Here is an 18222-nt window from a genome sequence, read left to right as displayed (position 1 = left end):
CATTTAGAAGGTCAAAAACAGATGACATTTTAAGAATTTTCAAAGATATGCTTTTCTATCCCTCTTAAAATGATAGTTACCTGCAGTCAGAGTACTCTGCATCTAAATGATGGCCACCAGTTCTCTAAATCAATGAAGCTATAACCCTTATTTTACTATACAAAACAGTGCTCCTTTTCTATACAGGGGCAGACAATGTAAATTATTTATATTGGTCCGCTGAAAGTAGAACTACACACCAAAAATCTGCAGGGAAATTAAGATAATGTTAAATATCTGTACAGGTAGATCAAGATCAGGCTGGCTGACCAGCTCCTAGCTCACTAAAGGATACCTACTCCTGATGTAAAGAATATATACAACAGAATGCAATTAATCCAAAAAATAAACTGCACAATGTTCTTAGAAAATACATCACTGCAGATCTTTTGTATTTACATATGGGAATGTGGCGTTCTGATGTGCTTATTTGGACATTGAAAGAAAATTCTAACAATGTATTTTGAGGCCTGATGGTGGTATGAAGTCAATTAAAATGACAGTACTGAGGCTGTTAGCACCACATACATAAGAGACATTAGAAATATTAAATTCATGTTAAATAAAAAAAGTAACCAGAAAGAGGAATACTTTATAGCACACTGAACTTATATGGAAGGCAGCAACTATTAATACAGGCAATTTTGTTCTTGATAACTGATCGGTTGTGCAGATAACTATGCAAGTTAAGTCAAAATACAAAAGTCCTAGTTCTAATAAGGAGCTGATGAGATTGAGCAATACGTTGACAAAAGGAAAAATACATCCTGTGACAGCATAAGTGCAATGAGCCTAAAATAATGTTTCAACTACAGGGCTGAAACTTAAGCAGATATTCTATTGGGACATTCAAATGAAAGCTACAAATAAAATCAAATATAAGAATGTAAAGGACGCTTTTAATTGGGGTTAGGCCCCCATTGAATCTCATGATGGCGTGGAATTAGTAGTTAGGCCTCCCGAGAATTGTAGTTCTACAGGCCGTCTATCACTGCTCTTTATAAAATCCTTAGGTATTTTAGCTGGTGGAAGTCACAGGGTCCAGTTCAAGCACAAATATCATGTCCAATGACCTAACAATGTAACATCTACACATACCCATCAGTGATACCACTATATGCTTCCTCCCTGCGGTAAACACACAATAGCCATGATAAGACTCTATGCTTCTGTAGCAAACAGACTAAGGCTACATTAAGCGCTTCATAGAAGTGTGAGGGAGGCTACATAAAAAATGTATAACAAAAATGAATCAGAATTTCTTGTGATTTAAGTTATATTGAGTTTCTCAGTCTTTTTACATAACATTAGCGATATAGTACAGCTGAAGCAGAACATAACAGCTCCTTGCAATTTTTGAGACCAGAGGAGCCACAAGTAGTGGCAGGCTGCAAATTACACTCATGTGAACTAGGCCGTGTATATTTTAACACATGACAAACTGCATAACTTGGACTCCAACAATTGTTAGGGCTAGAATGACTAAATCACAGGTTTTAAAAAGTGGAGATGTTGCCTATAGCAACCAGATTCTAGTTGTCATTTATTTAGTACTTTCTACATAATGACAGCTAGACGGATTGCTATAGGCAACATCTCCACTTTATGAAACCCACAGTTTAGCAAAAATATGCCTTAGGGCTAGATTTGCTAAACTGCGGTTTTGAAAAAGTGGAGATGTTGCCTATAGCAACCAATCAGATTCTAGCTGTCATTTTGTAGAATGCACTAAATAAATGATAACTAGAATCTGATTGGTTGCTATAGGCAACATCTCCACTTTTCCAAACCCACAGTTTAGTAAATATACCCCTTAGTGTTTGTTAGTCTAATATTTTGCCAGTGGAAATATCTAACTTGAAGAAAGAGTTTAGATTCCTAACATACTTAGGGGAAATTAATTACTATGAACAGCTTCTTTTAACGGTTTTACGCTATCTGCCAAAGAGGAAGCATGGGGTGACATATAAAGAGCATGGGGTGACATATAAAGAGCATGGGATGACAGTAAACATGCTGTGTAAAAGTTGGTACACCATTACTGTGTACACACATTGGGGGCAGACAGGAATAATTATGAGAGTGCTGTCTCAACGTCTCTTATGCCCAAGTGTTGTGACTGGTTCCAAATCATTTGATAAACTGCATTCTCAAGTATTGGCTCAGCCCACAAACTGTCTGCCTTCGCTGTGTACACTTTAATACTATTTCCAAGAAATCACTATTTTGGTCCAACCAGATCACACTTCATGAACCTAACCTGAAAGCTACATAACATACGCTGATCGAGAGCTACCTTTGTGCAAGGGACAATATTTATTCTTTGCACATGACCGACCGCTCTCAATGCAAAATTACCTAAATAAACATGTAGCCCCCAAAAATGATGTGTCTTCAGAATCCTATCAATGTGTTCAACTCAACCACTTGCTGCGTTAATGATTACCATTACCAGAGCTTAGGAAAAACAGCCAGCCACACATTACCTGATGTACCCTTACTAATATCTGATAGGTTGAAGCAGGTCACAAAAAATAAACACATGTACATATGTTTAAGGACTCAGAATAAACACAACACTGCAGATAGTGTTAACCTTGCATTACACATTGTAAATGGGACATTGGAATGTTAATATTAAGATATAGTATGCAATGGAGGATTAATAACATGCTCGTCTGCTGGTAATAATCATGCTCTCTGGCATCAAAGTTTTATGTAGGTTTTTTTTTCACAATACAAAACGACCACCACCAAAGGTCCACCTGTGTTATTTTGTATCCCAAATCACTTTTTTATTCTAATACCTCTGTAACTCTGTACACTACAGAAGCAGTTACATGTTGTTCTTCTCTCAACAACCGCAACCTGAGCACGTCTTCTGCTGGAAAACCGGAGTTCATTTGGCGTGTTCCACATTTGTAGATAAATGATGCCTTGTCATCACACAAGACTGGGTGCCAAGTCCTCTGCCAGCAGATATGCCATGTAAGGGAGAACTCTCAGGGGCTTTTTTTGCCATAAATTACAAAGTTAACCCTGCAAGTTTCAGGTCCCTTCATTTCTGTACAAAAGGCAATAACTTCATTTACAAATATAAAATGAGAAGTCTGTAGGAGTCTGAAAAAAAAAACCCCCAACAACTTTTCTTTGCTTAATCTTCAAATATGTATAAATATGTTAAAAGGAAGATTGTCCTATAAATATCACAATAGTTAAAATAAAAAAAACAAGATCTGTCTTATATGAGATATTCCACCAACTCCCCATCTGTAAGATCTTGGCCCTGGGGCGGGACAGGGTTCTTTCGATCCAACGTGCTGCTCTGAAAAACTGTATCTGCGGAGAAGAAAAAGTACACTTCATTATAAAAGGAAGCAGAGGTCATTGCCTCGTTTGGTGCTGAATGACAGAACTATATCCTAACATGAAGTCTATCTAATAACATATTTATTATTATGCACATCTGTAATAAAGACACTATCTTGGGGTTTTGGTTTTCAGGGATTAAATCTGCAAAAATAGGCACTAGCTAGAATCATTTTCTATATACACTAGCTAGGGGAGTGTATACATAGAACTTACTTTTCCTATTATCTTCAAAGGCCATTGCTGGGGCCCCATACAGGCCACATCACTGTACTGCACTAGAGTCCTCAATCTACTGCTGGCCGGCTCAATGTCATTGAGTTTGAACTGTTTAGAGTAAATAGATTTTCTCACTCCTCTTTTCAACAATCAAGGGCGTTGGCTGCAGACAGAGGACTCACTACGGATGTTCTATAGTAGTTCACTCTATAAAATGTAGATGCCTTCACAACAAATGGCAAACGCTGTACAAGAGATATGTAAAGGACTTCTAAACCGGAGTCTATGAAAAGGCTAGTCCCATTCAAATATATGTGAACATGTTTTATTGACAAGTGAGTGGGAAGAGCTGTTTTTTTGAAAAATCCTGCATGTATGTTTACTGAATATATATATGTAATTGTGAATGAGAGAGGATGTATTCACATATGATGATGTTGTATCTCAGATTTAGTAGCCCTTTAAAGACACGGGCTCTTCCATTGTCAATTCAACATAATATTTTCAGAAGTTTGCACGTTGGTGTGTAGTATTTGTAGCCTGACAGCTGTAATGGTGTTATAATATGATATCACTATACAGCCATAATTAACAGCCTATGGGGCTCGGATTTACCTGTTCTCTCAGAGTTGTACATGGGGCTCGGAGTGGCCAGCCTCCCCGGTCCTGGAGATGCGCTCACTGAAGGAGATTTGTTCTGTTCACTGCCTCTATCAGTTTGTGTGCAGCAGTCTTTGCTACCAGTCTTTGAATGTCCAGAGAGTTGGGGTGTGGATGGAAGTACAGGTGATGGAGTGGATGAGATAGACTCAGAGCGATATTCTGTTCCTAAGAGGACTCCTAGGTTTTAAATCAAGACATACTGCTTTAAAATAAATACTAATACGCAGAGGTTATTGCTTACTGTGCTCTGTAACAAAACATGACCATTTTGTGAAGATTTATGCTGTAAGTATAACTTATCTTTCTGGCTCTGCTTATGTGACTGTGGAAGATGCTGGCATCATAACCTACCTAAGCTGCCTTTCCAGCTTTTGTCCTCTCGCTTCTCCTCCAAGATCGGCGTGCTGCTCAGTGCAGTGGAGTGAGAGTGCAGCCCAGAGCTGACATTGGAGATAGACATGAGCGACTTTGACGGGCGCATGGAAGATGGTTGGTCCGACTTGTTGGGGTCTTTCCGAGAACGTTGCTGAAGCACTTTAATCATGGCATCCTTCTCAATGATCTGAGCATGAAGAGTCTTTATTCTGGGATTGTGATAAGATATAGATTTCAGCTTTTGCATATTACATTTAGTAAAAGGAGACTAGTTTCAACAATTCATTTAAATGTTACAACTGATACCATACAAACAATGTTATAACAAAACTGTTTCAGTGGTGGTTTATTTCTAAAACATAGCAACTAACTTTTATAACATCCTACAAAACCTTCATTACTGTAATCCTGAGTAGAAGGCTTACAGGTGTCTTCTATTGCTATGAATTACAAATCTTGTATCCTCCTTCATTGTTATTTAGGACAGCGCCATGGTTACTACCGCCAGAGCAGGTCATGTGACTGTACCCAGCAGTGAGAGGGGACTAGTGATGGGTAGCCTTCTGCCTTGGAGGCCCCCATATATGCTCACAAGTGGGAAAGCAAGGTAAGTAAATACACAATGCTACCGCCCTCTCCTACCCAATATTTCCTATGGTGCCCGGTGAATGCAAGCTTCACCACTGGATAGTACCAATGAAAAATACAGCTTCAAAAGGGATCTATACTGGCTCTAAACCATTACTGCGTAAGGCTCAAAGATACTGGATTTAAGAAGTTCAGTTTGTTCAAGACGTTCCTTGAACCGATACCAAAGTCACACTGAGGTGCACATGACATGCGATCCATGAGCCTATTCAATAGCAACTTCACGGTTTTCTGCAATGACCATATGGTCAAAATATATTCAATGTGAACATCAATGAATTATATTTAAGTTTCTTCTTACCTCCCCTCCATGTCTACACATCTTCTATTGGCCATAAGTATCTCTTCTTCTTCCTTCTGGATTCGGGCTTCTAAGGTAGTATCAAAACTTGAACAAGGTGAATGGCTTATTGAGGTGGTGTCTCTGAAAATAAGCAAAGTATATTATTATTATCATCATTATGAGTTATTTATATAACATGTACATATTACACAGCCCTTTACAGTGAGTATTTAATCATTCACATTAGTCCCTGCCTCAATGGAGCTTACAATCTATAATCCCTACCACACATACAACAGCTAACTATGTCATTTATTTAAAGTATAAGGCTTTTTGGTTCCTTTTGCCCATCTTATCCTAACCTTAAAAGGAATATCAATAAAATACAGGAAAAGAACATAACTGTTAGTGTTAACATCTCTAACGGTTGCTTAGCTATACCCGTTTAAATAGAAATGTGCTTTCAATGATAGATTAATTACATAGATCTCAACATGTGATAGCTGGCTATGACTCCTGATCTCCCCACTAGAGGTGCATCAAACGGACACATATCGTTTCTCAAATCAGTTTGTCAAATCCATAGAAGAATTTGAAAATTTGCTGGAATTTCTAGAACTGTTGATTAATAACAACTAAAAAAATCTACCTAAATTATTGAAATAGTCTTTGAAAATGAAAATATTTAAAAACACAAAGCTCGAGAGGTGCGTGGAAAAAATGTGCTCAGCCGGACATCGCAGTGATGCCTGGCGGCACGTCACCATAATGGACTCTAACCCATCGTGTAATATAATAACAGAGAAACCAGCATTGTGGTTTATACACAGTATAATGATAACCAACAACCAAGGACAAGCAGGGTTTTAGAGATTTCCAGAGAAGTGAAACACACTGAGCAGCAACAAACCACCTGGAACAACACAGGAAATCCACAGCAGAGCATTGATTCTACACATTTAGATCCTCATGGAGTTTACCAAAAACCCATTCAACTTTGGATTATTTATTATCAGTTTTTATCATGAACCTCTGTTTTTCCTACAGTTCCCTGTTTAACTTTCTCAGAACTTAAAATCTCTTGCGCTTTCCTACATGTTTTTTCTCTTATTAGTTCTGTTCCTGTTCTGTGGAGAAATTTTCGCTACCCCTGGGGAACTTCTGCTGGTTTCTAATTTTACCTTCCAAACATCTCCTCTTCAGGGACTGTCCACCTTGTGTCTCACCTGTTCCCTTATCCGTAAACTTATTTGGTTAGGGGCTTTTATACACTCGTATCGCTATATGTTATTGTTTTGTAATTTGTTATTCCTGAACCCTCCCAATATTGGACTGCTCTATGGAATGTGCAGGTGCTTTATAAATACATAATATACCGCAGATATGTGTAAACCAAGAAAAGGTTACAAAAACCTATGGCTTTCAACTAGGTGTTAATATTCATGGGTAAACACTTTAGAGTCATGACTTGAGAGTTGTTTGGGGCTCTGGACTTAACCTTCAATGTAGAGGGTGATCTAGGACTCCAGAGTGTATCTTAGACCTAGTACACAAGGAGCAGGCTGAAAGTTCCAGGATACTTGTTCAGTGGCAGAACACGGCTTCACTAGTCCCACAAACAAATGAGGGGGAGAGCCCAATGGTCTCAGCCCACCTCATGAGGCCCTCATCTGCTCTTTAAAGCATAAGACAGGGCACGGGGCTTCATTATACATGTGTCTCAGGATAGCCAGGCCCCCCTCACCTCCAAGCACCATAGTAAGCGCACAACCTGCAAGGGCGTTAGTTCTGCCTCAGCGATCATGGCAAACTTGCAGCCCCCATTAACTACTGTCACATCAATCAGGTGAAGAGCAGTAACGGGTAATAACTACTGTCCTTTGACACTGTCATTCAGCTGTGTTAACAAAGCAACAGAGCAAAACCCACTGACTGACATATGGAGACAGATATATTACACACTAAATGCTCTGAGTGTTAACTGGACAGACATTTTGCAGAATGCAATGCCCACATCTCTGGAGCATAAGTAGTTAAACAATGTGCTTACACTAGCTGTCTCAGTAACCAGATATGCAGTTTTACAACTTTTAGCTCTTCAAACAGCCATGTCCCTGAAATAACTAGTAAATTCCAACACACAGGCCTGAGAAGAGCACAGCAGCAGAGATAAGATAAGGGGAGAATGCACTGCATGCTGCACACCCATATTGGCCGGTTTTTCCCTACATCAGCACAGCCTGGGAACTGTGGGCTGAATTATAGCACCTGCTGGTGTGAGATCTTTAACCCCACCAGGGTTGACCACCAGTAGTCCGCACCGAGCTTATGTAAAATTAGCCAAAAGAAAGTATGAGCATTGTTCTGTCTTTCCCACTTTCATCTGTATATTAGCTATATACGCATATCACTTAACAGTTATTAGGTTCCATTTCCTTAGGTTATGACACAGGGTCGGTGGTAGTCAGCATATCGATGCTGACTACCCCGACGTCTTGACACCGAAGGGCTCCTTCCCTACCATGCTCCAGGACAAGGAAAGGAGCCCTTCGGTGTCAAGACATCAGGGTAAGTGTTGTCGGAATAATCAGAATCATTATGCCGTACCCCATGTTAGTTCCACATATTGCAATAGGATGGTCAGCTTAAACATATATTGCAATATGTGGAACTTACATTCCCTGTTTTTAATATAGAACAGTACTTGATATAGCATTGATTATGTGTTTGGAGAGTGCAGAGTATCCCTGTTTTCTTGTCTATACAATGTGGGCAACCCCCTCTTGCACCCCAGTCTGTACATGGTGAGTGCAGAGGACCTATGTCTGTTTTTGTTTATACAATGTAAGTCCCATGACTCTTGCACCCCATTCTTTACATTAATTAATTCCAACTTGTGTCAGGTGAGTCCCAGGTCTCCCATGGCTGCTAGTGCTAGGGAAAGACTTGCCTTTAAAAGCTGTGTGCAGGTAAGCCTTAAGCCCAGATAAAATAGCATAGCATTTTATCATGTTAGGACTGACCAGAATGGGAAGACTTTGGCGTGAGTTGGTCAGCTTAAACATATATTGCAATATGTGGAACTAACATTCCCTGTTTTTAATATAGAACAGTACTTGATATAGCATTGATTATGTGTTTGGAGAGTGCAGAGTATCCCAGTTTTCTTGTCTATACAATGTGGGCAACCCCCTCTTGCACCCCAGTCTGTACATGGTGAGTGCAGAGGACCTATGTCTGTTTTTGTTTATATATATATATATATATATATATATATATATATATATATATATACACACACACACATGCATACATATATATATATATATATATATATATATATATATATATATATATATATTGATAGATCGATTCATTAGGAAAACATGCTCAGTATTGCTAATATGATTAGTGCGTTCTTCTTCCGATGGTCCTCCACTGTACTATGTTGCGGAGGGCATGTATAATCTCAGACCGTACCTCTTCTACAACAGCAGTAATACTTACTGCAGACTAACACAGAGGAGGAACATAATAACAAAGCAATCATGTAAAAACGAAGTATCCTTTTCATTAAACATATTTAATTGTCCAGAGCATAATAATAATAGTGGTTTAATAACAGTTTTAGTACATCATAACACATATAGTCACCTCTGAGCAGCCACAGTAGCGGCAGCATCCAACGCAAACTGTCTCATGACGCTTTCCTCCAAGTACTTCTGTTCCCACTTGGTCATGTCTGCCTCGAGGGCAAGGACTCGCTCCTCTTTCTCTCGGAGTAGCTCCATGAGGGTCGCAGCGTTATATTCTGAAACGTTGGTGGATTGAGAGTTCCCCTGGCGCTGTGACATGGGCGGATGAGTATATGTAAGTTATCTTGTACCATTAGCAATTTGTGCCATTTTATATGAGACACAAAACATAAAAAATTGTAGTCTGTTTAAGGGGAACCAAAGAGCCAAATCTCTAAGTGAAATTCTGGTAGAAGCAGGTGTACTGGAATGGTCCTATCTAACCTTGTCAGCAGTTAAGTGCATGGTGACAGAGAAATGTACATTTTACTCAATTCATATTACCTCAAGAGTATAACTAGCAGTACATGCAGCACCGTTATTACATATGTGCTTCCAAGAGTTTTCTATGCCTAGATACATATGAATGTATTACATCGGCTGGTAACGAGCATATAAATAGTACAGGCCCCGATCAGACTGGACTGCTGCATTGTTGGATGTGTGTGCAGAGCTTGGCGAGTGTTATTCCGCATGAGATTGAACCCATGTGACTTTTCTTAAACTTTCGCTATGGGGTCCAATCCTTTGTACTTTCACCTTTGCCTCAGCTTGACATGAGTGTAATGCTTTTCCAGATCAGCTATGCTATATAAAGCATTATATATTATAAATATATACACACACACACATATACACATATATACACATATACATATATATATTCATTCCCAAGGCAGCACACATATACCGGTGATGCTGTGCTTAAGGAGTACACAAACATTGCAGGCTTAGGACTTGTTCACACACCACATACTCTGGTGCCTCGTGCTGTATTTTCAGTAACTTTCTTTTTTACATGCATTCATTTGGAATCAGTGGGATTTTCATTCAGTGGTTATAGGAATCTATGATCCCTATGGATACCTGCATGGTCAATGAGGATTCCGTGTGCCTATGGGACAGATTCAGCTGTGTGAACAATCCCTTAGCCATGTTCTCTCTATTATTTTATACAGCTACAAAACAATCTTCCATGCAGCCCTTGTTCTTTTGTGCTCTACTTTCTACCCAAAAACAAGGCTGACTTATCTGGGAATTTCTGCACTCTGTACTGCATATAAAGCCATTTAGTACAACATACTAACTAAATATTACAATAATATTAACAGATCACTGCTCTTATGTACAATTGTAAAATGCTTAGGAAAGCCATTTCACTGAATGTTAATTAAAATATATGGTCCAGCAGGATGCAGCAAAGGTTAACAGTATAAAGTATTAGAGAGCAGAACAATGAGGCATTGATATAGAGAAGAGGCTCAGTTCGTTAAAATTCCTCTCCACATGTGAGCACCACACAATATACAGTGTGCTCCACGGACAAGACTGGTCCCTGAAGAAGCAGCTTGGGGGGAACTTGATTAAGTTTTCATTCTGGACACAACACACAAACAAGGCGATTGTTTTGCTGGCTCTCTGCAGGAGCTGCTGACCACAGTTCACCTCTTCTAGCTTTTTTTCAGGACTCTTGGAAGGCTGGGGGTTTGTAATGACCTGACTGTGCAAATGCTCTTGGAGTAATGTGCACACACAGCACTTTGGGTGAGCCAAAGAAAGAGCTAAATTTACACTGGTTATTTCTGGGGCGTCTGTCGGACTGTTGTATGGAGGCCGATGTATATTTAATGCGTGTGTAAGTATACTGATAAAAAGTAACACAAAGAGGGACATTTATAAAAACTGGAGCGTGAGGCAACAATGCAAAATAACGAATGCTCTCAGCGCATGTATGAAACCAATCCGCAACGTCTTGTGATATGTCCCCTCCTTGTGCCTTTCCCTTGGTCTGGCCTGGCATAGGAAAGGTGTTTAACCTGTTCGTCTTTTCTGTGGAGTGGGGGGTGTTTGGGATGCTGATCATCCCAATGGCATCACTCTGATCTGCCATTTGTTCTATGGGAGCTAGGGGACAGAAATTTTTTAGCCTATATTCAGGTAGAAGGAGGAGCCAGGTCTGCAAATAAATTAAATAGCAGACCAGCTTCATACATGTCATCCACAATATCTGTATGGTCAATTGATTCTTTGATAAAAAAAAATAAAAAAAATATTTTTACTTATAATTAATAAAAATCCACATTGACTTGAGAACATGAAAAGGACACACTTTTAGAAGACAAAACAGTCTGTACATAGAATATCATGCTTATGTCAGTTTGCATTAATAAAAGGAGGTGAAACTTCCATACGCTGGCTTAGAGGACATAAAACAGAATATCGGTCATACCTGCTGCATGCGTAGAGATTCCAGTTCTCTTTCCAATCTGGTCCGTAGTCTGTGTTCCAGTTGTTCGCGCTTCTCGCACGCAGCCTGGAGCTGGGCCAACGCCTGCTGCATCTTCTCCACTTTGTCCACATATACCTGCTTCTTCTTCAACTAGAGGAGGAAAACCAAAGCGAGGAGTAAGATGCAGCCGTTCCCTCCACTGCCCGGCATTATGTAGTGTGAAAGCCTAATACATTTATAGCACTTTTACATCAGATTACAGCGTTTGCTCCTATATTCCACAGCCACATAAAACACAATGACAGCAACACTCACCAGGAATGCAGGAAAGCACTACATAGTAAGAATAACAGGCAAGGATTCGGCTTGGTAAAGGAGGTAAAGTCACCCACTTACATAATGTATTAAGTGTTTTCCCTGACAAGTACCACAGCTTTCATACTTCTATGTGACTGATAGGGGGACTTCACCTATAGCGCACAGTGCTGCCCCCTGCTGTCTCCGCTATGGTTATAGAGAGCCGTACTGCCTTCTACATTGCTCCAAGCTGCCTCTCATTTTGTGCAATTCCATACGTTGTATTTTATGGACCATTTATTTTCAGGACTTTTTCTTAAAAGGACTGTAAATAAATAAATATATAGAAAGGTCTCACATGGTTTTCTTAATGAGATTTAGAATGCTATAGAGGTGCTATATGTAGCACCTCTATAGCAATATAGCATTGATAGCAATATAGCATCCGAAATAATGGCCTCATTCACCTATGATATTACTGGCACAGCAGGTGAATGAGCCCATCATTTAGGAAACCTGTCCATGCGTGTGTGTGTGTGTATGGGAGGCAGGGCAGCGTTATACCAGTTTGGTCACATTTCAGAGAGATGAGAATACCATTAACCCCTCCATGCCCACTGGTAGCAGCAGTGCAAAGATCATTTTATATAGTGCTTAATGCCAACATTTATATTTGGACTCCTTTCTGTTACAAGGAAAGAGATATATGGTGGCAGGATAAGTCCACAAGCAGAGCTGTGAGGGGCTCCATGTCACCCTGCTAGAAATGACCCATTCTGGCTCCGGCTTCTTCCAGTGTTGACAACCCAGGAAAATACAATACAGCAAAGCTTTACATTTTCTAACAATGGGGATGAATGGACGGAGCTGCAACTCTATAAGCAGCAAGTATTGGAAAGTAACAGAGGGCTGTTTACACCTTCGGACAAATGTCAGCGAGGAACAAGCAGCGTTTACCGATCTCCTGAACTATAAGTTTACCGGCCGTGGTACCGATATAGTATTTCAAATTCATTTTTGAAGGAGTTAGTTAAAGGGCCTTTTTTTAACACAGACAAAGGAATCAGTTCTAGCTAAGCACAGTCAGGATTATTAGATTAAAGTGTTAACTGTGCAAAATATTTTAAAGCAATTAGGTTTTCAAACACTGAGCCCTGTGACAGTGAAAAAGCTGAAGGGAGAGAGCAACACGGGAAATTGGCAGTTATGTTCTGACATGATATTCCCGTGCCTTTTATGGTACGCTTCTAGTATGCAAAGAATCCAGTATATCCCAAGTCCTTGCCAAGCAAAGTCTCTTTTAGATTGCACTTGACAGAGCTATGAGAGGAATCCCCTGTGTTTATACTGGCCGCTGAAGATACCTCTTATGGTATAAGGTTGGCCAGCAATGCCAGTCCATCACTGAGTCATAATTGTCATCAGGCAGAGCAAAACACAAGAGATGGCCAAGAATATGCCACTAAACGCTCCAAGTGCCTCAACCCCAGCAATGCTCAGCTTTTATAGTAAAAGGGTCGAGTTGTAGTGAAGTTATGCTGTAGAGAGTGAGGAACAATTTTAATTGACCCTTCCATGTCCAAAGATGCACTTACTGTTTTAGTGCTGAATGTTTCTCATTTATCTCTTTTACAAGGATTTGTTTTAAGGATAATTCCATTATAAAGTGATTTTGTTTCTACCATCCTCCTGCTCCCAACAAGCAGAACTACAGGACCTCCATGTCACCCTGCACTGTGGGAGAACTAACCACCCTGGCACTTCTGCACTACTAGTGTTGACAACCCAGGAAAAAAACAAATCCAAACACTGCTAGTTTTAGTGTCTAACAAACGGGCTGCATGGAAAAAGCTGCAGCTCTGTGCAATCAGCATGTGTTATATATTAACTCCGCTCAGCTTCTTGAGTAACAGGGTTGAGTTGGAGGAAAACTGAAGTTATATTGTATGTATGAGTTGGCTTCTGTTACATGTCTCCTAGGACACTGTCTTTTACTCTCCAATTTCTCTCTCCCATTTTCCTCTTAACACTATTGTGTTTTATTGAAAAATTAATAAAGCTTTGTAAAAAAAAAAAAAAAAGTGTTAGCCGTTATCACTATTCACAATGTACATTGTGCCAAGCCTCTAGTAGTGTGGCAACATAACCCCTTCTTGTAGTCATATCTGAAGATGTGCCAAGATATAAACATTATTATTTCATAATAAAAAAAACCCGATATGGCATGGAATAATATATGTCATTATCAGTGTGTACTTGGGTCTATTTGTTGTATTAAGACAAACACTAGGGGGTAAATGTATGAACCTCCGGATTCTTCAACTCCGGCAAATTCAGCGTCTTCAGCGCTTAAATTTAAAGCGGCGCTGCCTTGTAAAGGGAGACTTCCCTTTACAAGGCAGCGCCGCTTTAAATTTAAGCGCTGAAGGCGCTGAACTCGCCGGAGTTGAAGAATCCGGAGGTTCATACATTTACCCCCAGGGGCCTGATTCATTAAGGAAAGTTAAGCAAGAAAATGAGTAAGTTTTCTTACTTAAATTTTCTGGACAAAACCATTTTGCAATGCAAGGGGTGCAAATTAGCTTATTATTTTGCACATAAGGAAACTATCTGTTTTGTCATGTAGCACACAAATACTTGATAGCTTATTTGTACACTGAAATTTAAGGTCGATCTACGAAAAAAAGACAGTATTTTCCTTATGTGCAAAATAATAAACTAATATGCACCCCTTGCATTGTAACATGGTTTTGTCCAGGAGAAAAATTAAGTAAAAAAAAATGAGTACTTTCCTTAATAAATCAGGCCCTAGGTTATTATATATGAATGAATTATACCATGTTCTACTTAAATTAGATTCTGCTTAATATCTTGGCAATTATTAAATTATCTTATACTTTTATAAATCAAACATTTGCTTTTCTTTCATAACTGATGAAGACTAATAGTTACAGCCAGGTAAATATTTGCCATTTTCACTAAAATTGTTTGTTATATATAAAAAAAATATATATATACAAATATGAGAATTTGGATAAAATGGCACCAATTTTCATTTAGAAATAAATGCAAAACTTTGAAAATAGAATGAGATGTTGAAAAATGCAGTGCTGATTGTTTCTTGTGGGAGGTTAAGCCTGAAACATGAAATGTTTTCATAAATAGCCAGCCAGCACAGATGTTTAAGATAGAAGAGGAGAGACACAGAAGGTATGCAGCATTGTGGACTGCCTCTCAGGTCTCCCCGATCCTGATCAGTAACCGGCCTCCCTCTATGGAATGTTACAAAGTGACTGATGTTTTCCAGACAGTACAGCAAGAAAATAAAAAATGGTTCCATTTCCATTTACCAAGAATTCCTCTCTCCCAGACACTACCCAGACTCCAGCTTAGTAAGTGTGAAGTGCGTCCAGCCTCATTTTCAACCAGACAGAACCTAAGTTGTTTCGCTGCATTTTACGGCTACTGAAGCGGTTAAAATTAAATCTGGCATTCAGCTTGTGCATCATTAGAAGACAGGAGCCTGACAGTTTGGGGAATGTTGTGCCACTTAAAGAAGCATGAGTGGTAAAACTGTCCAGGAATGTGTAGGGTGAGAAGATGCAGGTTTTTCATTGACTTATGCATCAGTAACCAACACTTAACAGCTTTATTGAGATGATATAAATAAAGCAGAATCATACAGAACGGGCTCTGAGCAGACTTTAGTGGCTGGCTCTCTCAGTAAAGTCACCATATTGTCAAAATTTAACAGAACTTGGGTGATTAGTACAATGAAACTTGCTTGGTCCTCACATGTGAAAAGTGGTAACACATACTAGCTCCTAGCTGACCTGATAGGATCACACCATTATAATTTGCTGGTCATACGAACCCGAGGATTCAATAACGAATGTTAGGCTTAACTTATTTAATATCAAATAAAAATATCAATTGAATTATCAGCCAAAATGGACACATCTCTATTAATTAAACTTGGCCCACACTTACTTCTTCTTCCAGCTTCACCACCTTGGCCTGTGCGTTGTTTAGGGCCTGGTCCCGGATCTCAATATGCCTTCTTTGGTCCTCATTCATGGAACGTAAAGAGGACAGTTCCATTTCCAGCTTCTCTTTCTCTCTCTGAATTTCTTTGTCTACAAAGATACAATTAAGGTGTTTGTTTCAAAATTGTGATATAAGAACAATTTAAAAATGTTACATATTTCCAACCACTATAACAAACAGACCAAGTTGAGTCACACTGTAGATGTGAGACGTTGTCCCCATTCACAGCAGAGCACTCTACCTCCTAAAACAATGAATCGTTTGATATTGTATAGCTGACATACCGTTGAAACAGCTCCGTTTGCTGAAGTACGATAGCATTAATTAGTTTTTTATATTTTAAAGTTTTACTTACCTTAGGCATTAAAAAAAAAACAAAGTATAGACATACATCAGGAAATGGTTTACAATAGAATCTCATTTAGAGTTACGAGTAAATCAAACTAAAAGATGCAATTTTGCCCCTCGGTAAAGCCATGTTGCGCTGCTTGATCGGCAAATTTAAATGTCTGGGCACACATGTATATGTGTCGTGAGAAGCTCTACAGAAAGAGTAAATAGGAGAGAAGAATGAGGACAGCCTTATTGAGTCCCTCCACTGATCTTACAACCATGTCACAAAAGTCAACCACTGCCACTTTTGACCCTCTTGAACAGCCTCTCCAGGATCCCCCATAGGACATGTAATAGTTTGGTTCTAGCTTATTTACCTACCTAGAGAATGCCTTGTATATTAACCCTCATGCACTAATGCTACTTCATATTTTGATTGTATGTATCTTTTGTTTTGTCTGCTCCCCACTATGTACCCCTCCCCATTCTCTTCCTTCTTCTTGTATCATTTTCCCTTACCATTTAAATACCTCAATAAAAATAATTCTGTTAAAAAGACCTAATGTGGCTATTTTGGCAGAAGGTAAGTAATATAATGACCAACTTACTTAAATTAATCATAAAAGGAAAACTATATTGGTATACAACTTAGAAAAGAGAATTCCAGTCCCCCTTATCAAAGGCCTTTTGGGCTCCAAGAGACTGCAAAATAGTATTGATAGCTCTGTACATGATCAATCAATGCAATAGTGCGGCAAACATCACCTGGTGCCGCTCTACTAAGTATACATCTAACTTGGTCTTTATGGACAACAGAGAAACGTAAAGATCTTTAGATCATTGTTGTTCAAGGAAATTAGTATATAGCTCAAACATATTAGAGAGTCCCTTCCTTTTTTTGGAATCAGCACAATATGTACCAAGCATATTTGGAGTAGGAGCAAATCCCTTGAAATTAAAAGGCCACTGTAGATATTACTTGGTGAAACAATTAGGACCAGATGACCTCTTAGCTGTCAAAGTCTTGATTACAGCAATAATCTTGTCAGCTTCAAGTGGAGTTATTTGTTTCATATTGTGAGTCACAGATAAAAGAGGTAGATTTGTCTATTGTACTAAGAATATTTTATTCAGAGGTAAAATTGACATATCTGCTTACAATTTGCAATATAACTATTTAAAGCACCTTAAAATTTCATTAGGGTCAGAGGCAGAAATGCAATTACAATCACCAATGGCTTGTAGGGGTTTTGTACTACAATCTGCATACTAGTGCCTTGTAGTTTGTTTGTAGCAGTAGTGTTTTTTAGTATTTAAGAATGAGCAAAATTCGCCTCTAGTCAGAATGTTTGAAAGTCTGTCACCGAGTACCAGGATAACAGCTCTCAATACTTTACGTAAAACATGAAAGATTATATCTTTATTTAAAGAAAATAGAGATCAGTGCTCCATCTAGACACCACGTTCATTACAGAGAAAATACTGCCTGCCATTCCTTTGACTCATTCAATTAAATGTAATTATAAACAACATCATCAACATCCCTCCAACTACACATAGCAAACATCTGGGTGTGTGCTTGAGAAATGGGTGGAATTCTGTGGTAACTCCAGGACATAAACTAATGAGAGAGAAAGCTCTTGACGGACTGGGTTTCACTAAGCCAATGTCGTCATGTCACAAGGAATGGATCATGATGTTCACAACAATAATCCCTGAATATTTGTGTTTAAGTGAAGTGCCAAAAAATAGAATCATTCTCTGCTCCACCTACAAAACAAAGTGATCTATTTTTTAGAGGAAATTTAAAAAAAAATTTCAAAGCAGAGCAGTCTGGGTTAATTCTGAGTCTTCTCCAAGAACAGATTTACAATTTATGTATGAACTATGTTTATTTGTGGGGAACTTGCAACCTCTGAGGAGCC

At 39.0% G+C, this 18222-nt stretch overlaps 1 protein-coding gene across 1 annotated transcript in view; it reads right to left on the bottom strand.

Moving 5' to 3' along the window:
* Nucleotides 1-201: 201 nt before the first annotated feature.
* Nucleotides 202-18222, bottom strand: part of AMOT (angiomotin) — a 53946-nt gene continuing 35925 nt past the window's right edge. Inside the window, exons 7-13 of the mRNA XM_075184307.1 lie at nucleotides 15908-16053; nucleotides 11621-11770; nucleotides 9251-9441; nucleotides 5615-5737; nucleotides 4642-4874; nucleotides 4243-4467; nucleotides 202-3378 (exon numbers count right to left, since the gene is read on the bottom strand). Of these exons, the coding sequence (XP_075040408.1) occupies nucleotides 3281-3378; nucleotides 4243-4467; nucleotides 4642-4874; nucleotides 5615-5737; nucleotides 9251-9441; nucleotides 11621-11770; nucleotides 15908-16053 (1166 nt within the window). The 3' untranslated portion in view covers nucleotides 202-3280. The remainder of the gene's footprint in view (nucleotides 3379-4242; nucleotides 4468-4641; nucleotides 4875-5614; nucleotides 5738-9250; nucleotides 9442-11620; nucleotides 11771-15907; nucleotides 16054-18222) is intronic.

This window comes from Mixophyes fleayi, chromosome 9 (assembly GCF_038048845.1).
Source record: "Mixophyes fleayi isolate aMixFle1 chromosome 9, aMixFle1.hap1, whole genome shotgun sequence".
NCBI lineage: Eukaryota > Metazoa > Chordata > Amphibia > Anura > Limnodynastidae > Mixophyes > Mixophyes fleayi.
Note: the sequence above shows the minus strand (reverse complement) of the source record. Positions and strands in the feature narration are given on the sequence as shown.